General features: G+C 42.2%; 1 protein-coding gene across 1 annotated transcript in view; it reads left to right on the forward strand.

The window, feature by feature from the left end:
* Positions 1 to 20,258, forward strand: part of LOC106855150 (scavenger receptor cysteine-rich domain-containing protein DMBT1-like) — a 67,712-nt gene that overhangs the window by 30,027 nt on the left and 17,427 nt on the right. The window contains 13 exon segments of the mRNA XM_088168529.1: positions 803 to 1,114; positions 2,150 to 2,179; positions 2,949 to 3,099; positions 3,415 to 3,626; positions 3,862 to 4,034; positions 4,148 to 4,536; positions 5,180 to 5,439; positions 10,455 to 10,707; positions 14,642 to 14,832; positions 16,424 to 16,744; positions 18,537 to 18,617; positions 18,957 to 19,034; positions 19,968 to 20,060. Of these exon segments, the coding sequence (XP_088024655.1) occupies positions 803 to 1,114; positions 2,150 to 2,179; positions 2,949 to 3,099; positions 3,415 to 3,626; positions 3,862 to 4,034; positions 4,148 to 4,536; positions 5,180 to 5,439; positions 10,455 to 10,707; positions 14,642 to 14,832; positions 16,424 to 16,744; positions 18,537 to 18,617; positions 18,957 to 19,034; positions 19,968 to 20,060 (2,544 nt within the window).

Here is a 20,258-nt window from a genome sequence, read left to right on the forward strand (position 1 = left end):
CCACCACAATGACAACGGCTACCACAGCAGAGAGCAGCAGACCAGGTAAACCTGTCCACTTTCACCCACTGCTCTCCCTGCTGCTCCTGACCTCCCTTGCCAGAGCTGATTGCACTTCAGGGAGTCTCCCAGCCCTGCTGGGCCTCTCCATTTAGGCCATCACAAAGTAAAGTGAGGATGCAAACACAGCGTGTGGAAGAGCTGGCAAGTGGGGCAGCTGTGCTTTGAGTCCAGGAGCTCTGCAGCCATTGCTGGTTTAATGAAACTCTTTGCAGAGGGATTGTCTCTCACTGCAACCAGGAGCAACAAGTTCTTTCTGCCTTAACTGCCTCAAGGCGTGCATGGGTAGTACCAGAACTATTTCCCAGACATGTTGTGGCACTGGGGTGGTGAGTAGAGTAAAGAAATCTGCTGCCCTAAATAATTTGAAATTTGGGAGACATCTCTATGTACACAGAGGTCCTGTATGAAACAACAAAGTCAAGTCAGTCATTTCAAATGAGTGAAAGAACTCTCCAGGATGCTGTAGGAATCATAGGCCAGGGGCTCCTAGGAAATGTGTTATTCTCATCTGCATGACATTGTGCTGACTTTGTTTGGAACCATTGTTACTGACACCAAATTCTTCCTGGCATCCACAGCTCCAGCACCCAGCACATCCGGGCCATATTCCACAGGTAATTCCAGCCACCCATCTCCATGCCCAGCCTTGCAGCAGCCTTGCAAGCTCCCTGTTGCAGTGTCCCATGTGGACACTGGTGTGAGCTCGTCCTTGTGCCTTGTGCCTTGTGCCGTGTGCCAGGGGCCAGCGTGCGGCTGCGGGGCGGCAGGAACGGTTGCGAGGGCCGCGTGGAGCTGTACGATGGCAGCACGTGGGGGACGGTGTGTGACGACCAGTGGGACCTGCAGGATGCCCAGGTGGTGTGCAGGCAGCTGGGCTGTGGCCAGGCCGTGGCTGCTCCACAAAATGCTCGCTTTGGCCTGGGCTCTGGCCGCATCTTCCTGGACGACGTGCAGTGCCGCGGGGACGAGCCCTCCCTGCGCATGTGCCGGCACAACGGCTGGGGCATGCACAACTGCAGGCACAGTGAGGATGCCAGTGTCATCTGTGCAGGTGGGTGGCCAGCACAGAACACAAACCCTTTACATTTCATTCTAACAGGGTTCTGGGATTGCCAGGGCAGTGGTGAGGCTCAAGTCATGCAAAAACCCCATTCTTGCACAGACATGGAACAGCAGACTCTCCACAATTCTCACTGTTGCCATCCACTGATAGGGCAAAGCTCTGCATTGAGGGATTGTTCTTTATGGAGGATTTGGCAGGACTGGGGACAGGTCAGGCCACTGCCAGGATGGAGGAAAGGAAGGAAAGAACTTCACCCTCTCTCCTGGCATTTGGCCGCCAACTCTTCTCTTCATGGCCATTGTCAATGAACTCATCACCTCCCCAACAGAGGCATCCAGCCCACCAGAGATGAGCACCACAGAACCAAATCCTGCCACAACCAAGGTGTCCAGCCCTGCACTGCTGACCACCACAATGACAACGGCTACCACAGCAGAGAGCAGCACACCAGGTAACCCTGTCCACTTTCACCCACTGCTTTCCCTGCTGCTTCTGACCTCCCTTGTCAAAGCGGATTGCACTGCAGGGAGTCTCCCAGCCCTGCTGGGCCTCTCCATTTAGGCTATCACAAAGTAAAGTGAGGATGCAAACACAGCATGGGCAGAGCTGGCAAGTGGGGCAGCTGTGGTTTGAGTCCAGGAGCTCTGCAGCCATTGCTGGTTTAATGAAATTCTTTGCAGAGGGATTGCCTCTCTCTGCAACCCAGATCAACATGCCCAGGGATCATTCTGCCTTCACCCCTTCTATTCCTGCATGGGTGGTACTAGAGCTGTTTCATAGGCATATGCTGGGTTTTGGGATATGAGCTGTAAAAATGAGAATATGATCATTGTCAGTGGGGGCAATTGAGTCTCCTATGGAGCTCATGGCCCTTTGTGCCTGGCCTCCTATTTACACTTCCCTGCCTCCCTGTGGTTCCCATTTTAACACTCGGTGCCTCAAGGCACGGCCATGTCCAGGCACCAATCCCTTTCTCATGACCTGCCCTTCTCACCTGTGTCTCTCCTTCCTTCACATCCACAGCTCCAGTGGCCACCTCAACACCTCCTCCAGGTAATGCTCTTCTGTGCTACTTCTCACCTTGCTAATTTGTGGTCTGTCTCCCTGTTGTACATTTCTGTAAATTTGTCTTTTGTCTCTATGACAATATTGCTGCAAGTGTGAGTGATCTTTTTCATGCAGAATATAAAATGGATTTTCATCTTTAAATGTCACATCTTATAGGATTTACGTTCAGAGCTTGTGCTCACCTTCCTACAAAGACATTTTTAAGATTACCTGTGTTTAACAAGGATTATGTTATTTATGCTGGCAGGAACACTAAAGCTTTTTGCAGCTATGTTTGTACTTAAGGCTTTTCTCAGCAGCTGAATTACTTATTTCAGTCTGAGACCCAAAAATTACAGTTTTCTAGAAAACTTGCAACTTATTTACCCTCCAAAGACCTTAGGGGAATAAAGAGAAGCAGCAGAGTAACTGATGAGAAGCTGTCTGTTGAGGAAGGCACTTCCATTTCAACAGTCATGACACCTCCTAGAATTGACTTCAACTCTAAAAAGGGACAGAAAGTATCCAGGTATTACCAGCCCAGCCTGAAGAGGGTAGTCTGACACCATGGATGGAAATCCACTGCTGAGGGAATTCCAAATCCAACAAGAAAGTAAACCTAAAGCAAAAACAAATATTAGTTTTGATTCAGCTCCTATAGACCTGCAGTCAGCAGGGAACCTTCTTTTCTATAGCTGTGGATGAGGCACGTAAAGCTCAAGCACACTTTTACAGAGGTCACTGTAAGTAAATTCTTTCCCATTTCTTTCTGCAGCACCTTATTTTTGTGGTGGCTCAGTCTCAGATTCCTCTGGGGTGCTGCAGAGTCCCAACTATCCTGGAAGTTATCCAAACAACGCTGACTGTGTGTGGGAAATACAAGTAAAGAACAATTTCCGTGTAACACTCACATTTAGAGATATTGCGTAAGTAAAACATTGATTTCCGGTTAAATATCAAAGTCAAAATTTATTGAGAAGTTTAAAATCTTATCTGAAAGAGGCAACCTTCCTAATTTTAAATATGTTTCCTATAACATCCATGGTTGGAAGACCAGATCAAAATCTGAATTGCTGTTGCATTTTTTATTTTTATTTGCCATTTTCTGCTAAAGCTGCATAAAAGCCGAATTAAATTTGTGCTGAGAAAATTTGAAATGCTGAAAGACTTTATCACATGTTAGGCAGTGAAATCAGAGTTTCTGAAATGGATTTGACAAGATGTTGATGTTTTTCTACCAGGATGCAAAGCGGGACATGCCAGCACGACTACATTGAAGTCTATGATGGACCTCTCCACTCTTCCCCTCTTCTTGGGAGATTCTGTTCTGGTTCCTTCCCCACATACGTGTCCTCTTCAAACATGATGAGTGTTCGCTTCCACAGCGATTCCAGATACTCCTTCAGAGGATTTCAGGCTCTCTACTCCTCCATTCCAGCTGGTCACAACACCAGTAAGTTCCTGACCAGTGTTTCTCAACAGACCTATTTATTGCTTATTAGGCCCATTTATTGCTTTTGTTTACAAAATAAATACCTGTGTAAATTTAAAGATATTTGTGGAAACGTGCATGAAATACAGCGAGTTGGGGTGAGAACTGCCTGACTTTTAAATTAAGAAAAAAGCTGCCTCAAATCATTACCAAATTCCTGAAGTCACAAATATATTGTACCTTCCTCTTCTGCCAGCCATCCAGTGCTTGCCAGACTACATGCACGTAGTGGTCAGCAGACGCTACCTGCAGTCTCAGGGCTACTCAGCACAGAGGGTCACCCTGAACGACAACCGCTGCAGAGCAACAGTCACGCCACGGGAGGTTGTATTCAACATTCCCTACAACGGCTGTGGGACAGTACAAGAGGTACACTCCGCATTTTGGGCACTCAGTTGCATACCTTAGCTTAACAAAACTTAGAACCGAGATAGGACGTGCCAGAAGAGCAATTCCCGATTTTAGGTTATGTTGTTAAACAGGAGAACAACGACACAATCAACTACTCCAACACGATCAGGGTCGCATCTTCTGGGTATGTAATCAAGAGGAAAAAGAACATCAACTTGCACGTCAGCTGCAAGATGCTGAGGAAGAGCTGGCAGCAGGTGATGTACACTGCTGAGGACACTGTGGATGTGAACGAGTACCAGTTTGGAAGATACAACATGAACATCACCTTCTACGATTCCCCGGCGTTCCGGCGGCAAGTGCGCAGCTCTCCCTACTACATCGACCTCAACCAAAACCTGTACCTCCAGGCTTGTCTTCACAGCTCAGACCCAAACCTCAAGGTGGTTGTGGACACGTGTGTGGCATCACCCGACCCTCATGATTTTAACACGCTGGCCTATTACTTAGTCAGGAATGGGTAAGAGCTTTCTTCAAGTTGTCAAAAGTACACCCATCACCCACGTTTATTTTAAATAATAGAGCCAATCTTGATGGGCCTAGAACTCACTATCAGCAGACTGTAAAAAATGGTCTTTGTTTTTTTTTTAATTTTTACAGTATGAGCCTGGAAATAAGGAATTATATTTAGACCTTACAATCATTTCATTTTGCTTACCCCATCTTTGTCCTGTGAACAAAACTCAAAGTAATGGGAGAAAAGCAGATGAGACAGTGAAAACTGGCAGTAGGAATTGCCATCCTAGGGGTTAAATATCTTGATAAAACCAGGTCAAGCATTAGACTAATTTTTTTATGCCTTGTATAACACTGACATTACTAACAGTTTGTTGTTCCCTCTTCACCACTTAAAGCATCCTTCTCTTGGAAAAAGGAGTTGCCAATACTCCAGCTGCTTCATAGTACTATAAAAGTCCATAATCTAGAATGAAAGTTGCATTTTTATCCCACTGTTTTTCTAGTACCCAACTATGACATAATTCAGTTTTAATCTGAATTTTGCAGGAATTTATAGCAATAAATCGAATAATTTGAATTTTAATTTTGCAGGAATGAGCATGTGTGCATGTGCATGTGTAATTCCCCTTTTCTCTCCTTTCTAGGTGTCCTAGAGATTCTTCCTATGTCACATACCAGTCCCCTGCCAGCCACTTTGCTCGGTTCAAATTTAACGCCTTTGAGTTCATGAGCAGGCACCCGTCAGTGTACCTGAAGTGCCAGATGCTGGTCTGCAGGCTCGGGGACTACTCCTCCCACTGCTACCGGGGCTGCAGCTCCAGGGCCAAGAGAGACACCAGCTCTGCTGAGGAAGAAGTGGATGTGGTGGTTGGACCCCTTCAGCTCCGAGGAGGGGATGCTCCGAGTAGAACCGCGGGGAAAGCAGAATAAATTTCTCTCACATTTGCTCTAGGATGGCCAACAGGCTTCAAGAAAAGCCACAGCTCTGTCGCTGAAATCTGCTTTTGCCAACTTTGCCATTAAAAGGAAGGGATTGGTGCCTTGCAAGCTTCTGCTTTCACCTCTGTTTTTAAATAGTGTAACTGTTCTGGTTTCCCAAAGGAGAGTTGCCTGTAATCCATTTTAGTGCTATACCTCCTTGAATTGTGCCAATTAGCTCCAGTCTGATTGTGAATTTGATGGCACTTGGGGATATGGTTTATTGGTGGACTTATCTGTGCTAGTTTAATGATAGGACTCGATAACCTCAAAGGTCTCTTCTAACCTAAATGATCCCATGATTCCATGACAGCCAGCTGGGAGCAAATCCCCAACTTCCTTTAGAAACACTTCATTCCCTCAGTTGTTTTCTGCTAATGAAGTTCACTTTGTTGAGTTGTCATCCCTGCTAATATGAAGCCTGTCCAAATAGTTGAAAGCAATGAATCTGTGAGTTTGTTTATTTCTGACTTTGATCTAGGAACCATCAATTTAACACTGGAGCTCTTTGTGCTTTGGTCTTTTAAATGCTGAGATCAAACCCCAATTACTTTCACTCATAGGGCTGGGCTCTTCCAGCAACCAGAATTGCAGCTGTACAATATTCTAATTATTTTGAGTATTGCTTTTCGTGCTATATTTCTCCTTGAAACAATGATGGGTATTTATAAAATGCAGAGATTTCCAAAACTAAAATTAATCTGTTCTGTGAGCAGAATTTATAATCAAAGGAAGGGATGTTTACAAACCAGTAAATCTATTTTGTCTCTCAAATTAATGTCTCTGTGCTTAAAATACAAATATTTTACTGTGTTGCAGAGTGTGGTCTGCTTGATTAAAAATTCCAAGTGATGGTCTGAGCCCCTGCTTCTGAAACACTACTATATCTTAATATAGAATTTATCTCAATATAAATATTTACATATCTTCCCCTTGCTGCTGAAAATTCCCTCACACTGGTGATTGGTGCTGTCACCCTCCTGGCAGTTTTGTTTCTCTTTTTGATGGTTTTCCTGCAAGACTGGCACTGAAGAAGCTGCTTTCTCATGGGATAATGTCAGAGCAAAGGTCAGCATCACTCACTGGATGAATGCAGGGCAAACCTTATATATTATGAGCCACCAAAATGCTTCACTGATGACAGTCTCACATTTGTGGGAAGCTGTGTCTTTATCTACAATAAATTCTGCTACAATGCCTTAGAATAGCTTTGTAATCTTAAAGAATTAAGAAATAATTTCAACTTTCATGCCACAAGTTGTTTGGCACAATTATTTTATCTTTTTTCTCCTCTTTAATTCTCTTCTCACACCATTCTAAAACCATTTATCTAATGCCTCAAAATGTTGTGAGCTGGAGTGAAAATGTGAATGAGGCATCAAAAAATATTTCAAGGTTTACTGAAAGGAAGGAAGATTTAATTTGGTAAGAATAGATCATCTCTGGAAAGGAAGAGTAAAAACTGATCTTACCACAGCAACTGAATTTGTAGCTATACAATATTCTAATTATTTTAAGCATTGATTAATATTTTTCCATTAAGATTTAACTTCTCTAGATTGACTAAATCCAAATTCAAAATGTGCTGATCTGTTAAAGATGTCTTGTTTGCAATCTTTAAGGCTGAAATGCTCAATCTCTTCTAAGAGCTTGTTACATCAATCCCATTAACATACATCCTAAACCAGGCAAAAATACAAATATCATCCAAGAGATTGAACCTCAGCCAGGAGGCTTTTCAGTTCTCACCCAAATGTCAGTCAAGAGATGAAAGACATTTCATATCTGCTTTCCAGAAGGCAGAGTTTTGTTCAATTTTTATTACTTTTGATTGCTGTTCACAAAGCTATTTAATTTTTTTCCCCTTCATGGTTGTGTGCTTTGTGGTTGTGAGGAGTTTGGTTTCTCAGGACTTACCCAGACTTTCAGAATGTCTTGTGCACATTCATAAACCAGACTGAAATATGCTGGAAATGCAAACAGCCAAATGCCACATAAACATTTATCACTGGTGCATGAAAACATGAAAAGCAAGACCTGTGATTTTTTGCCTTTCATGTCTTAGTTTTAAAAATACAAAGAATTAAAGCCAAAATGTAAGCTAAAATTGTTTATTTGGCCTTTTGTTTTGGGTTTTTGTTTGGTTTGTAGGGGATCCAGTATTCTACCAATCTCACAGTGAAGGCTGGTGCTTGCAAACACAAGGAGAACCAGGAGCACATGAAGGACACTTCCTTTACTCTTTTTAAATTAGATTTCTGGGGGCTGCTTATTTTTGTCACCTCCTCTGCCCGCAGACAAGACACACCAACCATCCCTTGGCAGAGTTTTCCTTTGAATAACTGCCTTTGGTTTTGGATTATTTCATTTCCTCCTGGTGTGTCTGTCACGGCTCAGCCATGTAGCATCTGCTTGTTCACTCAGTAATATGCACTCAACTGACCATCTCAGCACCAATAATTAATATTTTGTTTGCAGCACCATGAGAAAATCCCTTGAATTACACCCTGCACTGGTTCTGGCTGGGGCAGGTAATTTTCTTCCTAGCACTGGTAGGATTCCTGTTTGGATTTAGGATGAGAACAATGTTGAGAACACACTGATGGTTCTGAGCAACTCTCACACTCAGTCAAGGATTTATCAGCTCCTTGTGCTGCTGTGCCAGTGAGGAGGCTGGGGGGGCTCAAGACATTTTATTTTATTTTATTTTATTTTATTTTATTTTATTTTATTTTATTTTATTTGGGTTTTTTTTCTTATTTTTCCCCAATTCTCTTCCCCATCCCACCAGCAAAGAGCTGAAAGTACTCAGAACTCTGACAAAACTCTACATCCCTGAGAAACTCTCCTGTAGGTTTCTTTAATGGGAAGAGAAGGGATCCAAATCAATTTGATTTAAAATACATATATATGTTTTAGTAAATTATTCCATGGGGTCTATAGGTTCCTGACTTCATGCAGTTCCCAGTGGCTATCAAGTCACTTATTTGGCCAGAGCTGGGATTGAAGCAAAGCTCAGAAACAAAGTCCTTGTTTGCTTGTCTGTATTCTGGATTTCCTGTCTTGTTTATCCTTCTATTCTAATTTTGGAGTATGAAGCAGATAATTCAACTCTGTAGTCCTCCTTCCCAGGAACACGCCACAAAAATATTTATAACTGAGTGTAAATAAACATTGTTTAGTTTCTGCATCTGATAGCCAGCAAGTAGATTAATTTTCCAGTTGTTAATAACAAATCCTCGTGTAGACTGAGATTTCAAAAAGCTAATTAGGGTTTGCAGGGTATGGGTAAGAAACACCAATTTCCTTGTTTTCATTACTTTCTCCCTATGCTTTCCCATGGAATCCCACAGATTTCCATTGACACCAAGCTGAATCCAGCAGCTGAGCACAGCCTTCTGCTCCCAGCTCTGGCTTAGGGGTCCTTTAATGCCCAAGCCCCACTGCTTGCACCAAATTCCAATTATATAACTAAAGGAATGTACTCTGGAGATCATTTCACTCAACTGATAATTTTATTTTCTCAGTTAACTCCATCAGACTCACCAAGTCACAACCAAGCTTTTTTGACAGGATTGCACTAGAATCTCTGTTCTGTTTGGCAAAGCCAGGCCTTCTGTCCCTAATGCTGGATCTTGATATCCCTAATTCAGGCTCAGAAATCCAAAGGTCATCCCCAGCTGCAGAAGGGTGGCCAGAACCTGCTGCTTCCATTTCCCTTCCATGTCCTGGGCAGCGTGGGCAGCGCTGGTTTGGGAGCAGCACTCTGAGCACACAGAGCAAACACTTGATCCGAGCCTTGCCAGCGTGAGACAAACCCTCTTTGTTTCACAAGTTCACTGGATTTTGCTAAGGAATGCATTGTTGGGGAAGACAAGAGGGCTGCTCCCTGCCAGCACTGCAAGGATTCATCCGGGTGTCACATGAGGTGCTGCCCCAAGGCAGCAGTGTCACAGCTGGGGAGACAAAAATCAAGCTGGAAATTAACTGTTTGACACACCAGGCTAGAATTTGGACAGCCTTGAGGGGTTCCTGGCATTGCATTTTGGGAAAAAAATAGCATTTTGTTTCCTGCAGAGAAGGCAGTCCTTTGCCCTGGTAAGGTTTTCTCCCTGGTTCCTCTTGGGCCAGTGGCCACCATGGGACAGCCAAGGGGAGGGGTTCACCACCGGTCCCACAGAAGAGAAGGGCTTCAATTATTAAGGTACTCAAAAAATGAAGCTATTAGCAAGGAACTCCTGCAGAAAAATTCACTAGAATGTTTTAGAAGTTAAAAGTATCTCTACTCCATGAAATTGCATTGGCTATTGCTGTTCTTTCAGTTTCTTGCCTTCCAGCAACATTCCCTCTGTAGTATCAAACTCTATCAAATCAAATATTTTTGTTTTACTTTGATTTGCCTTGGATTTTCATTTTAGTGATCACATTGTTTAATTTATGCAACCTTTCTGTTACTAACACTTTAAAAATTCATATTTTTCCCTATAGTCATAAATAAATGCATTTCAAGACTGGTCTGACTTCTGTTGTAGACCTGTGTAACAGTCCTGAAACGAGGTTTATTAATCTGCTTCTTATTGTTTCAAGGATATCTTCAGCACCATGTGCAATACCCCATTTCCTTGCTAGATGTAGTTATTACTGCAGTGACTCAAACTCCACCTAGAAGTGACTGATTGTTTCATTCACAGCTGGAACAGGATCTGAAGGAAGAGGCAAACTTCTTACATTTGTGAAATTGCATTTAATATCATGCTCTGATGTTTCAGACCTGAATTTGTACAGAGAAAAACACTGGAGGTATTCAATGCTCTTACAGACACAACTCAGAACAACCTGCTTCCAGCAGCATAAACCAACTTGCATAAATCTCAGATTCTGTCTTTCCATTAAATGGCCAGGTTCAGGGAAATTCTTTTTTATCTTTCAAATAAATGTCAGTGAGGGTGGTGAATGGGTGGGACCAGTGCTAAGGGCAGGCTGAAATATTTTGCAAAAGAGCCTGGGGGAACATTTGTGATGTTTTCTGGGATAAAAGTGATACAGCAGCTGTCTGCAACCAGCAGGTTTGTGGACATGCTGCATCACCTTCAGGAGATGTGACTTCTGCTCACAGCCCAAGAAAAATTGTGATGGATGTTGTGCAGTGCAGGAGGAATGAGAAATCCCTGTGGGAGTGTTCTCACAAGGCGTGGTATGGAGAGAAGTGTGACAGTCACTGTGATGCCAGTGCCATTTGCTTGTGAAATACCTTTGCTTGCTCAAAAGGAGCCACAGTGAATTTTTAATTTTATCAAATTGAAAAGTGCTCCCCTGAACTATAAAACACATTTCTCAACAGCATTATGCCTCTCTTAATACCCACAGTGTCACCAAATCTGTCCTATGCAGTGTTTCCCTCCTTTTTCATATTTTTAATCCATATTTGACATGGCAAACTTCCATCCAACTAAGATCCAAAATCTTTCAGAGCATTTTAAGCAGTGTCACTCAGAGTCCGCACTGTTATATTACTATTACACTTTTTTAGGCACCTGTAACCTCTTTTAACCAACTCTATTTGCACATTACCAAGGCTTGGGAGGAGCAGCAAAATCAACCCCCAGGTACATTCTGCCCTCACAGAACCAACAAACTTTAACACAGGAAACTTTTCCTGAACTTCTGGTCCTAATCCCACACATCTTGCCTTGACAAAGCTTTTATTGAACACCTGAGGATCATTTATTTGAGTGAGATAACCAGGATAAAACAAATGCAAAGATTTAGAGTCATGACTCCTTTGCAGCTTAGGGACAGAAAGCAAGAGAAAGGAGCCAGAGCTGTGCCAGATCCCTCTGAAGGATGGGCCATGACCTCCTGGCCCTTCTTGGTCCTTACCCAAATTTAACCTTGACAACTTTTTTTAATGTCTGCCTTATGGTAAAAAAGGTTCAAAGTCTTGTTCTGCGCTGATTTTTCAAGTTGTTAGCAAGGACAGTCAGCTCATAATTAATTATCCAGTTGTTGGACACCTGGTGAAACAAAACAGGTTTTACAAAAAAGGTGAAGTGTTATCATAGAATCATAGAATATCTTGATTTGGAAACAATCCATGATGTTTGAGTCCAGCTCCCTGCTCTTCACAGGACTACCTACAATTAAACCACCTGACTTATAATTTATCCAGGCACTTCTTGACCTCTGGTAGGTTTGGTGCTGTTCCAGTGTCCAACCACCCTCTGGGTGAAGAACACCTTCTAAAAATACAGTTAATTTTAAAGAAACTGCAATTGCTTACATGTGTATTTTGTCTATTTCCTCCTCTGACAGCTTCTATGAGAACTGAGATACCTGGAATTTTCAATTCCATATTTATTCAACCATCTCTACCTTGAAAAAAAATTCCCTACCATAAAAAACTTTCTCTTTAAATTATTATTGATTTTCTCCTTATTTAGTTTCTTCAGTAGCTTATGCATGAGGAAAAACTTAAAATATAGTGTATTTTGACCACAATGAAAGCAAAAATTCTGATTTACACGAGTTTTCATGAGGCTAGCCATAGATTTTTAATATTTAAGGAGATTTAATATATGAAACTTATATATAAATCTGATTTGCTGCAGGACTGGAAGGATGTGACCTTTTGTATGTGAAAAACCTCTTTACTGCATCAGATTGTTAAAAGTTCCAAGTCTTAAAAAAGGAAAGGTGTTGCATAAAACAGCATTTTTAATATTATCTATTATCTGGATTTACCTCACAAAAAAAAAAACCCTAAGAGAATTTTTGCACTCCCTAATGAAACTCAAAGGCCCTTAAGCAATATTAAAATGGAAGGAGAAAAAGGAAATGCAGTTATAAGGAAATAACGATGACATTGTGTTGCTTTGGCTTCGTTAACCTCATGTCTTGGTCACCCTTGTCTCAGTTAGTTCATCCTTGATTTTGCTCTATTAATTTAAATACTTCATTGTAAAAATACCAATAAATATGCACTATCATTTGTCTAACACGGGTAATTTATTTCATTATGATTAATTTCATTACCACTCTTCAGCTGGGAATAAATCGCTTTAACTTTGGCAGCCTACAGAGTTACACTGCACTCTTCTTGTGTCTCACTGCACTGACTTTACTACCAAAATTTAAATTAAATTTAAATTAAATTTAAAGGCAACAGTGGTGCCAACACCCCAGGGCCACTCCCGTGTTTGTGATGACAAATGTTCAAAGTGTGCTGGAGAATGTCCCCAGTGCTGGTGGCACTCTGTGTGACCCTGCCCATGGCACTGCTGAGGTCAAAGGGATTTGCTGGAAGCTGGGAAAAGCTCTCCATTAAAACCATTGTCCACAGGAAAGTGGAGAGCAGGAAAAGCTGCAGGAATGCAGCAGATGCCAAGACAAGCAAGGTGTGTTGACAGGAAGCCTTAGCTGGGTGACAGGATGGGATGACCTCTCCTGCCATGTGTGCGACCAAGGTCACTGACACCCCTTGATTTTGGCACAGCCTTCACCTCTGATAAAGATTTCCCCTCACTGGGGCTTCCAGAGGCTGGATGTGACATCCTTATCCCAAGGGAACTCTGCTCTGGGACTGGGAAGCTGGGCCAGCACTCAATACTCAGTTTTGTCCAAAGACAGTGGCTTCATACAGAAAGTTTTCACTTTACAATAAATTCACCATAAATACAGGCAATCACTTTGCAGGTTATGTTATTGTTGATGTGATTTACTTCAGCTGGAATTTGCCTTTTCTCTAATCATTCCTCAAAAATCACCTTTCACTTCAGAACCCACTGGCCTTTAGTGGAAAGGCTGCCAGAGAGCAAACCTGGCTTGTTCCAGCAGTGGTGTGGCCAGCAGGACCAGGGCACTGAGCATCCCCTGGGCTAGCACTGCTGAGACACCTCAGATTTTGGGGTCAGCTTTGGGTCCCTCGGGATAACAAAGACATTGAGGGGGCTGGAGTGAGTCCAGGGAGAAGAACAGAACTGGGGAAGGGAATGGTACAGAATTGAGTTTGGTGTTTGGGAACACCTCCACTGAGGCAAGGCACTGGACATGGTCCACCCCAGATTGCTGGGAATACAATGGGTTCAAAACAAAACAGGATTTACTGCATAAGAAAACTTTTCAGGAGTGCAGTGTCATGTTGAAAGCAATAACAAATATATTGCTACATCATGGGAAGAAGCTGTGAGTTCACACACATCAGTGATTTTTCTTTTCCCCCAGGGAATGAGAAATACAAATAAATACATGCATTTTCTCCTGAAAGGTTGTCGGCCCTAAATTATTCATAAAGAAAAAACTTCAGTGAAATTCTTTACAAATATGCATTCTTTTAATGGGATTTGCTCAGGTGGAGTGTCTTTATGGGCACCACAGCAGCTCTGTGGTGTTGGAGCATCTTTCCCCAGCCCCGTGCTCGATTCCCAAGGACGGGGCCCCGCTGCCCTCCAGTGGCAGCAGCCACCAGAAGAATTCCACATTTTCCCTCTACTTTTAGCCCCTTTAAGCCCAGACACTTACAGAAATTATAAACGAAATAAAATAGCTAAATAATAAACACTGTATAAAATAAATAAACACTAAATATGAAATAACTAACTAAAACCTAATAACAATAACTATAACAAAAATAATAATAAATAATTAAAGAAAGTTATTTCCAGGGAGGGGGGGATCTGCCAGTGCAGCAAAACTTCACTGTGTGAAGAAATATTAACGCTGAACCTCCAGCCCAAAGCTATTTCACTGCAAAACCTGTTTGTTTCCTAGGAGCAGGTTTTGATAGATTTTTTTAAGAAGATGCTCTGGGGAATGGCTTTGTTCTTCCAAGACCACAAAGGTCAGCTCTGCTGTCATTCCTGCTGCACACAGGATTTACCATCTGCATGGCTTCCTTGTTTTGTAAAGGAGAGAGGAATGCTGAAAAAGCAAATCTTTATGCTTCTAAATAACTAAAGATTGTTGCATTCAGCCATGTTCCTTCCATGTCACCTTCTATCCCTATATCAGGGCTCCAAATAGAGCTGCACTGTGCAATGAAAATAAGAAAAGCATTCACAAAAAGAAAGCATTTATGTTTATTTTTTAATTCAGCTAAGAAAATACAGCTTTATTTTTTTTTACTCTCTCAGGCTGAGTCCCCTCTCCCTGACAGGACAAAATGAGGCAGAGCTGGAGGCATCCTTTAGGATATCAGAGGCCGTGGTGACACCATCACCTCATGCCAAGGAGAAGACTGGAAACTCTTTTATTGCTCTGGAAGGCTGCAAGTCAGACAGAGAGAACTGCAGATCTGAAACAATCTGCAGGGATCCTTTCCCAGGTTAAAGAGAAGTCAGGAAAATAAAAAAACCTGCTTGTTACAGGAGTAATTTTGGCAAACAAAGAGAAATTGTTTGAGGCTTGCCTGACATTTCTAGGATGCTAATCTTTTGGCACAATCCTCACACCAATTTAATCTGGTTAATATGGTTGTAAATTGGAAACTGTCTTCATGGGGTGGCATGAGAATCCTTACCAAACAGCCTAATCTCCAAAAGTAAATCAGAGCTTCCTGGAACAGCCACACCATCAACACAGGGCCACAAAGGTGCCCAGGGAGTGTTTGGGAAGAACTCGGTGTCCAGTCCGGAGCAGCTCCCTGAGCTGGATCTCCTCATCCGGATGTGTGGATGTACCCCGTGCAAGGAAAATCCTCCCTAAATCACTTCCTTGGCATCGGTCTGGAAGTGCAGGAGGAGGGATCAGGTTGCACAGCACCTGCCTTTGATGCAGACCAGAGCCCATTTGGTATAAATTCTGCAGCTGGGCTAGAACAGATCACCCCCAACAGCCATGGACCTCCACGTGCGTCTCACCTGGCTGCTTCTGCTGAGCACCACTCTCCTGGCTGAACCAGGTACTGCCTTGGAAACTTTTTCATGCTCGCAGGGAAGTGTTAGAGTGTAGAATTATTTACTAATACAGGCTGGCTTGCTGGGAAGTGGTGGCAAAGATTCTTCTCAAATATTGCTGATCAGTTTTGCACTGTAGAACTGACGGTTTGTCTTTCTACTTCAAAGATTCAGTCCAAATCCATAGGTTGTATTTCAAAATACATGTATTTCAAAATACATGCTACAACACATATAATATATGCAATGTAATATTAAGAAGCTATATTTCAAAATATAACCTATGAAGTTTACAGACTGGAAAAGGCTGAAGAATATTCCTTTGTTTTTTTTTTTTCATGAGGGAAATAGCTTATGGAAGCTGTTTTCTGAATGTCTTCTCCTAATATTCTAGTTTTAATTAAAATTATTCTATACTGTACATTTTTAAATGTAGAGAAAGAGGGGGAAAGACACACGGAGCAGTCTGCCAGACCCAGGTGGAAATACACTCTGCATGACATGTTCCTTCAAACGTATAATCTTGCTAGTTTTAATGAGATAATTTGAGGTTTATTTATCACCATAGGCACCATAAAAAAAGCCTTGACAATCCCTTAAAAAAGGTGATTTCACAGAATGTAGATTAAAGGCTGTCTGTATTGAATTATTTCCAAAAGAAGAGTATGATGTATTACTTCAGGGCTAATGTGTTTCCTTCTCTGCCACAGCAAGTGGAGCCTGGTGGAACAAGCCAGACAGAGACCCAAACTCACTATGGAACAAATTTACCGAATGGATTAAGGACAAATTTCAGCCCAAAGGTAAGAGACGTGCTCCTGGGTGTGAACATACCTGGCAGATGTGCAGAATCCCCTGAGCCAGCTGTGGCTGAGCTGTGCCTCAGCAGCACAGCCAGCCTTACCCTGCCAGGGTAAACCAGGTCCTGTACACGGCACAGCCATGGGGATTCCAATTTAGACATCAGAATTTCAGCTTTAAGTAAACAAATTGGGATTTACCTGTCAATTTTTGCTTCAGTTCCACCACAGCCCCAGCTGAGACTGGAATCTGGAGAGGACCGATGTGCCGGGAGGGTTGAAGTTTTTCATGATGGAAAATGGGGCACGGTCTGTGATGATTATTTCAATATGAACAGTGCCAACGTTGTGTGCAGACAACTTAACTGTGGCCGAGCTGTCTCTGTCCTGGGACTGTCTTACTTTGGCCTCAGTGGAAAAATTATCCAGTTGGATGATGTGCAGTGTAGAGGAACTGAATCCCACCTTTGGGACTGCCGGCACGCCGGCTGGGGCAAGCACAACTGTGGACTCAATGAGGATGTTGGTGTCATCTGCTCAGGTAAAAATTAAAATGATAAGAGGAAAAATTGTACTCTTGTTCACCATAAATGCAAGAAAAATCAGGGTAGAACTTGGAAAGTGGCAGGGCTGAAAATTGGACTTGGTGGGGCTTTTTTATGTTTAAGTCTGAGTGATGGAGGAGCAAAAGGATGTCCTGCACGAAATAACAAGATTGGACAGCAAGCCTTGAGTATGAAAATGGTCAAAAGCAGGTAGTTCAGGACCACTTTAGTCAACATCTGATTACAGCCAACCCCCGAGACAAGAAAGACAAAGAGTAAAGAGAAAGTAGAGGCCCATCCAGTTGTGAATCAGGCATGTGTGAGAGGAAACTAGAATAATTCTTACAATAAATATATAATAAAAATAACTGCCAAATAAAGCAAACTTTTGCTTTTTTTGCTGCTCACAGATGCAATGCACTCCACAGCTGCACCAACAGGTAAGGCTGAGCGCTTTGGACAGGAGTCCCAAAATTAGCTCTTTAAAGTCTCCCCAGTGCATGAGCTCTTTACAGTCTCCCCAATGCTCAGAGTCTAATTTTTAACTCAAAAAATCGTGTGATTGCAGCTCCTTGGCGGACAGTTTTCTGCAAAGGCACATACTCTGAATTGAAAGTTATTGCTCCAAATTACTATTTGCTCATCCACTGCAACATTATTTCTTTATATTTTCATTATTTCTTTGCATTGCTAATACAAACTGTATTTGCCACATACCTACTAATAATTAGTGAAAACATGAGGCAAGTCTTTACAGTCCAGGTCTAAGTTTCTGATTCCATTTTTTTTGCTGAAATAATCATAATGTCAGGAAAATTAATCCACAAACACCAGAGGTTTATGTCCGAAAAGGAGACAGAGGAGTCCTTTTTGCTTTATTTGAATAAAGAGAGAGGCCATGGGACATTCCCCTGGGATCTATCAAATTTTTGGAGGACGCACCTCCTTTCTATCCTAATTTCCCATCTGCATTTCCCTCTCTCTTTCCCCATTGGCTGAGGTCCTTGAGAGGTCCAGACTTCCCGGAGCACCTAAGATTCCCCTCTAATGTATAGCTCTCCCTTTTAATTTTTAATTCTTATAGAATTCATAGTTTTCCCTCGTTGCTTCTTTCGATATCCAATTTCATTTATCACCAGCCCTACAGTTTGTTTGTAAAGGCAAATATTTTTTTCCATTCATCAATCAGTGAAATCCATCCCATTGTTTCTTTTATCTCTCAGTGTTAGTCTTATCTACCAGCAGATCCACAACTCATTTGTAAAGACAAATTCGACATTCCTTTCAATAACACCCTGGAAACCTTAAAGTACAGACTCTACTAATGTTTCTTAGTAGATTTCTAGGTGTTAATTATGCTCTTCATAATACACAGTCACAGAACAGCAGGTTAAAATGCAGTTTTCTACCGTATAGATTCATAGAATCGTGAGTATATGCTTTATTGTACGTGACACAGAAATGAAAAGCTGCTTCCCAAAACCATTTATTCTTAGGGTTTTAACACAGTAGCAGCTGTGACAACTACCACAGAACCCCTGATTTCTGCTGGGCGAAGCAAGGCTATAAAACAAGCTGCAAATGTCATGTGTGGAAATTTTGAGCAACAGATGTAATTTGTTTAAAGCAGACAGGAGGAGCACAAATCTCCCAGGTTCACTCACAGTGACTGCTGGAAGATGTTGTTCTGAGCCACATGACCAAAAATTAAAGTGCAGGGATCTGACTTTCTTTGCCATGAAACCCAAAGTGTGAATGTTGTCACAGATGCCTGCAATGTCTCTGCAGGTTCCTCCCCTGCTCCCAGCCCAACCCCAGCACAGACTGAGACATCTCCTGCTCCTGAGACCCTGGCAACCCTCAAGGAAGGTGAGGCACATTTATGGGCTGGAAGTCACCCCCAAAGCACATGACAAATCTCGTGCTTTATTCTTCCTTACAACTCCTTTGCACCTTTCCAAATGATTATTGCACCTCTAGGAGTGAAACAATGCAGTCAGGAACAACACAAAGACCGACTGCCTTTGTGAATAAATATTAAATGAGGTGAAAGTAATTTTTTTTTATAACAAAAAATAAAAGGCTGCGCAATGACTTATTGTCCCACAAAGCCCAAATTTATTTACCTTCATCAAGACTTTCATTCACATGTTCACTCCTAATTGCTGCCAATCTCTCTGTGCTTTGTATTTCCTCAACTGGCCCCAGATGTGTCATCTGCACTCACTGCTGTCACAGAGGAAATTAGCACATCAGCTCCTGAAATCCCAACCGTAGCTGATGAAGGTAAGAACAACCATTTCACATGTGCTTTTTAAAACAAACACTGTTAATTTGGGGTCTTCAGCTAAATTAAATCTGTAAATACTCATAGCAGACAATATAGTTGTCCTTGGTTCCTCTTTTGTGAACAATCCCCTTACAACATCTTCACTTGAAAAATATCAGCCTGTCAGAACACAGGGATATATCCACTTACTGATTAATACCTCTGTGTTATAAAGAATACACTTACAAATTTGCAAAGAAAAACCATCCAGATCATTGTAATTCTCTGTGTCCAAAATTCATAAAAGCTGGAAACATGGAAACATTAAGGATCACAGAGAGGCATTTGCACTCATTCCCTCAGCTGGGGGATGATCCTCTCCAGTTATTGAGCAGAGTGATAATCATGGAATGGTTTGGGTTAGAAAGGACCCTAAAGATCACCTGGATCCAACCTTCTCCCATGGACAGAGACACCACCGACTAGATAGATCAGTTGTGGTTTTTTTTTATTAAACCTGATACCTAAATCAAGTTGAAAGCTCTTAAAATCACTCTTTAGCTTTTAATTGTTGCTTGCAGCCATTTAATTTCTGATCCAACTGCCTTCCTCCCTTTCACCACCACCACAGAGGAAAGCAGGACATCAGAAATCCCAATTACACCACAGACAGGTCAAGGGCATTTGCACAACATGCAGCATGTCAGAAAAAGGTGGTTAGGAGAGGACTTCAGTGGAGAAGCCCAAAATATGCTGCAAAATCAGCTTCTCTCAGTGCAGCTCATGTTTGTCTACGAATTTGGCCACCCTGCCACTGCCCTGCTGTCCGGGGAGCTGGATGGGGATTTGGAATCCACACCATGGAATCTGAAGGCGTTTAAGTTCATCAATTCAGCCTTACCTGAGTGCTCTTTCCCTCTCATTTCTGTGTTTCCTCCTTTTTCTCACAGACTCTGGAAATATTTCAGAACAAGACTTGTCACCTGCTGAGTTTGTAGATGTGACAACCCCAGCTGCAGAAATCCTTTCCACGCTGGCCGAAGGTAAGGTACAGACACAATGCCATAAAATCTAATAATAATGCTTAAGTTTGTTCAAAATAGATTGCATTGATAGGATAAAAGTAAATGAACAAACCTCAGGATCAGTCAACTGCTAGCTCAGTGAAGAAAAGTTCAGCTTAAATTCAAATTTAACAAAATATGACCTCACCTGAGTGTCTTGACTCAAATGACCAAATT

The sequence above is a fragment of the Sturnus vulgaris genome, chromosome 8, assembly GCF_052056855.1.
Source record: "Sturnus vulgaris isolate bStuVul1 chromosome 8, bStuVul1.hap1, whole genome shotgun sequence".
In the NCBI taxonomy this organism is placed as follows: Eukaryota; Metazoa; Chordata; class Aves; order Passeriformes; family Sturnidae; genus Sturnus; species Sturnus vulgaris.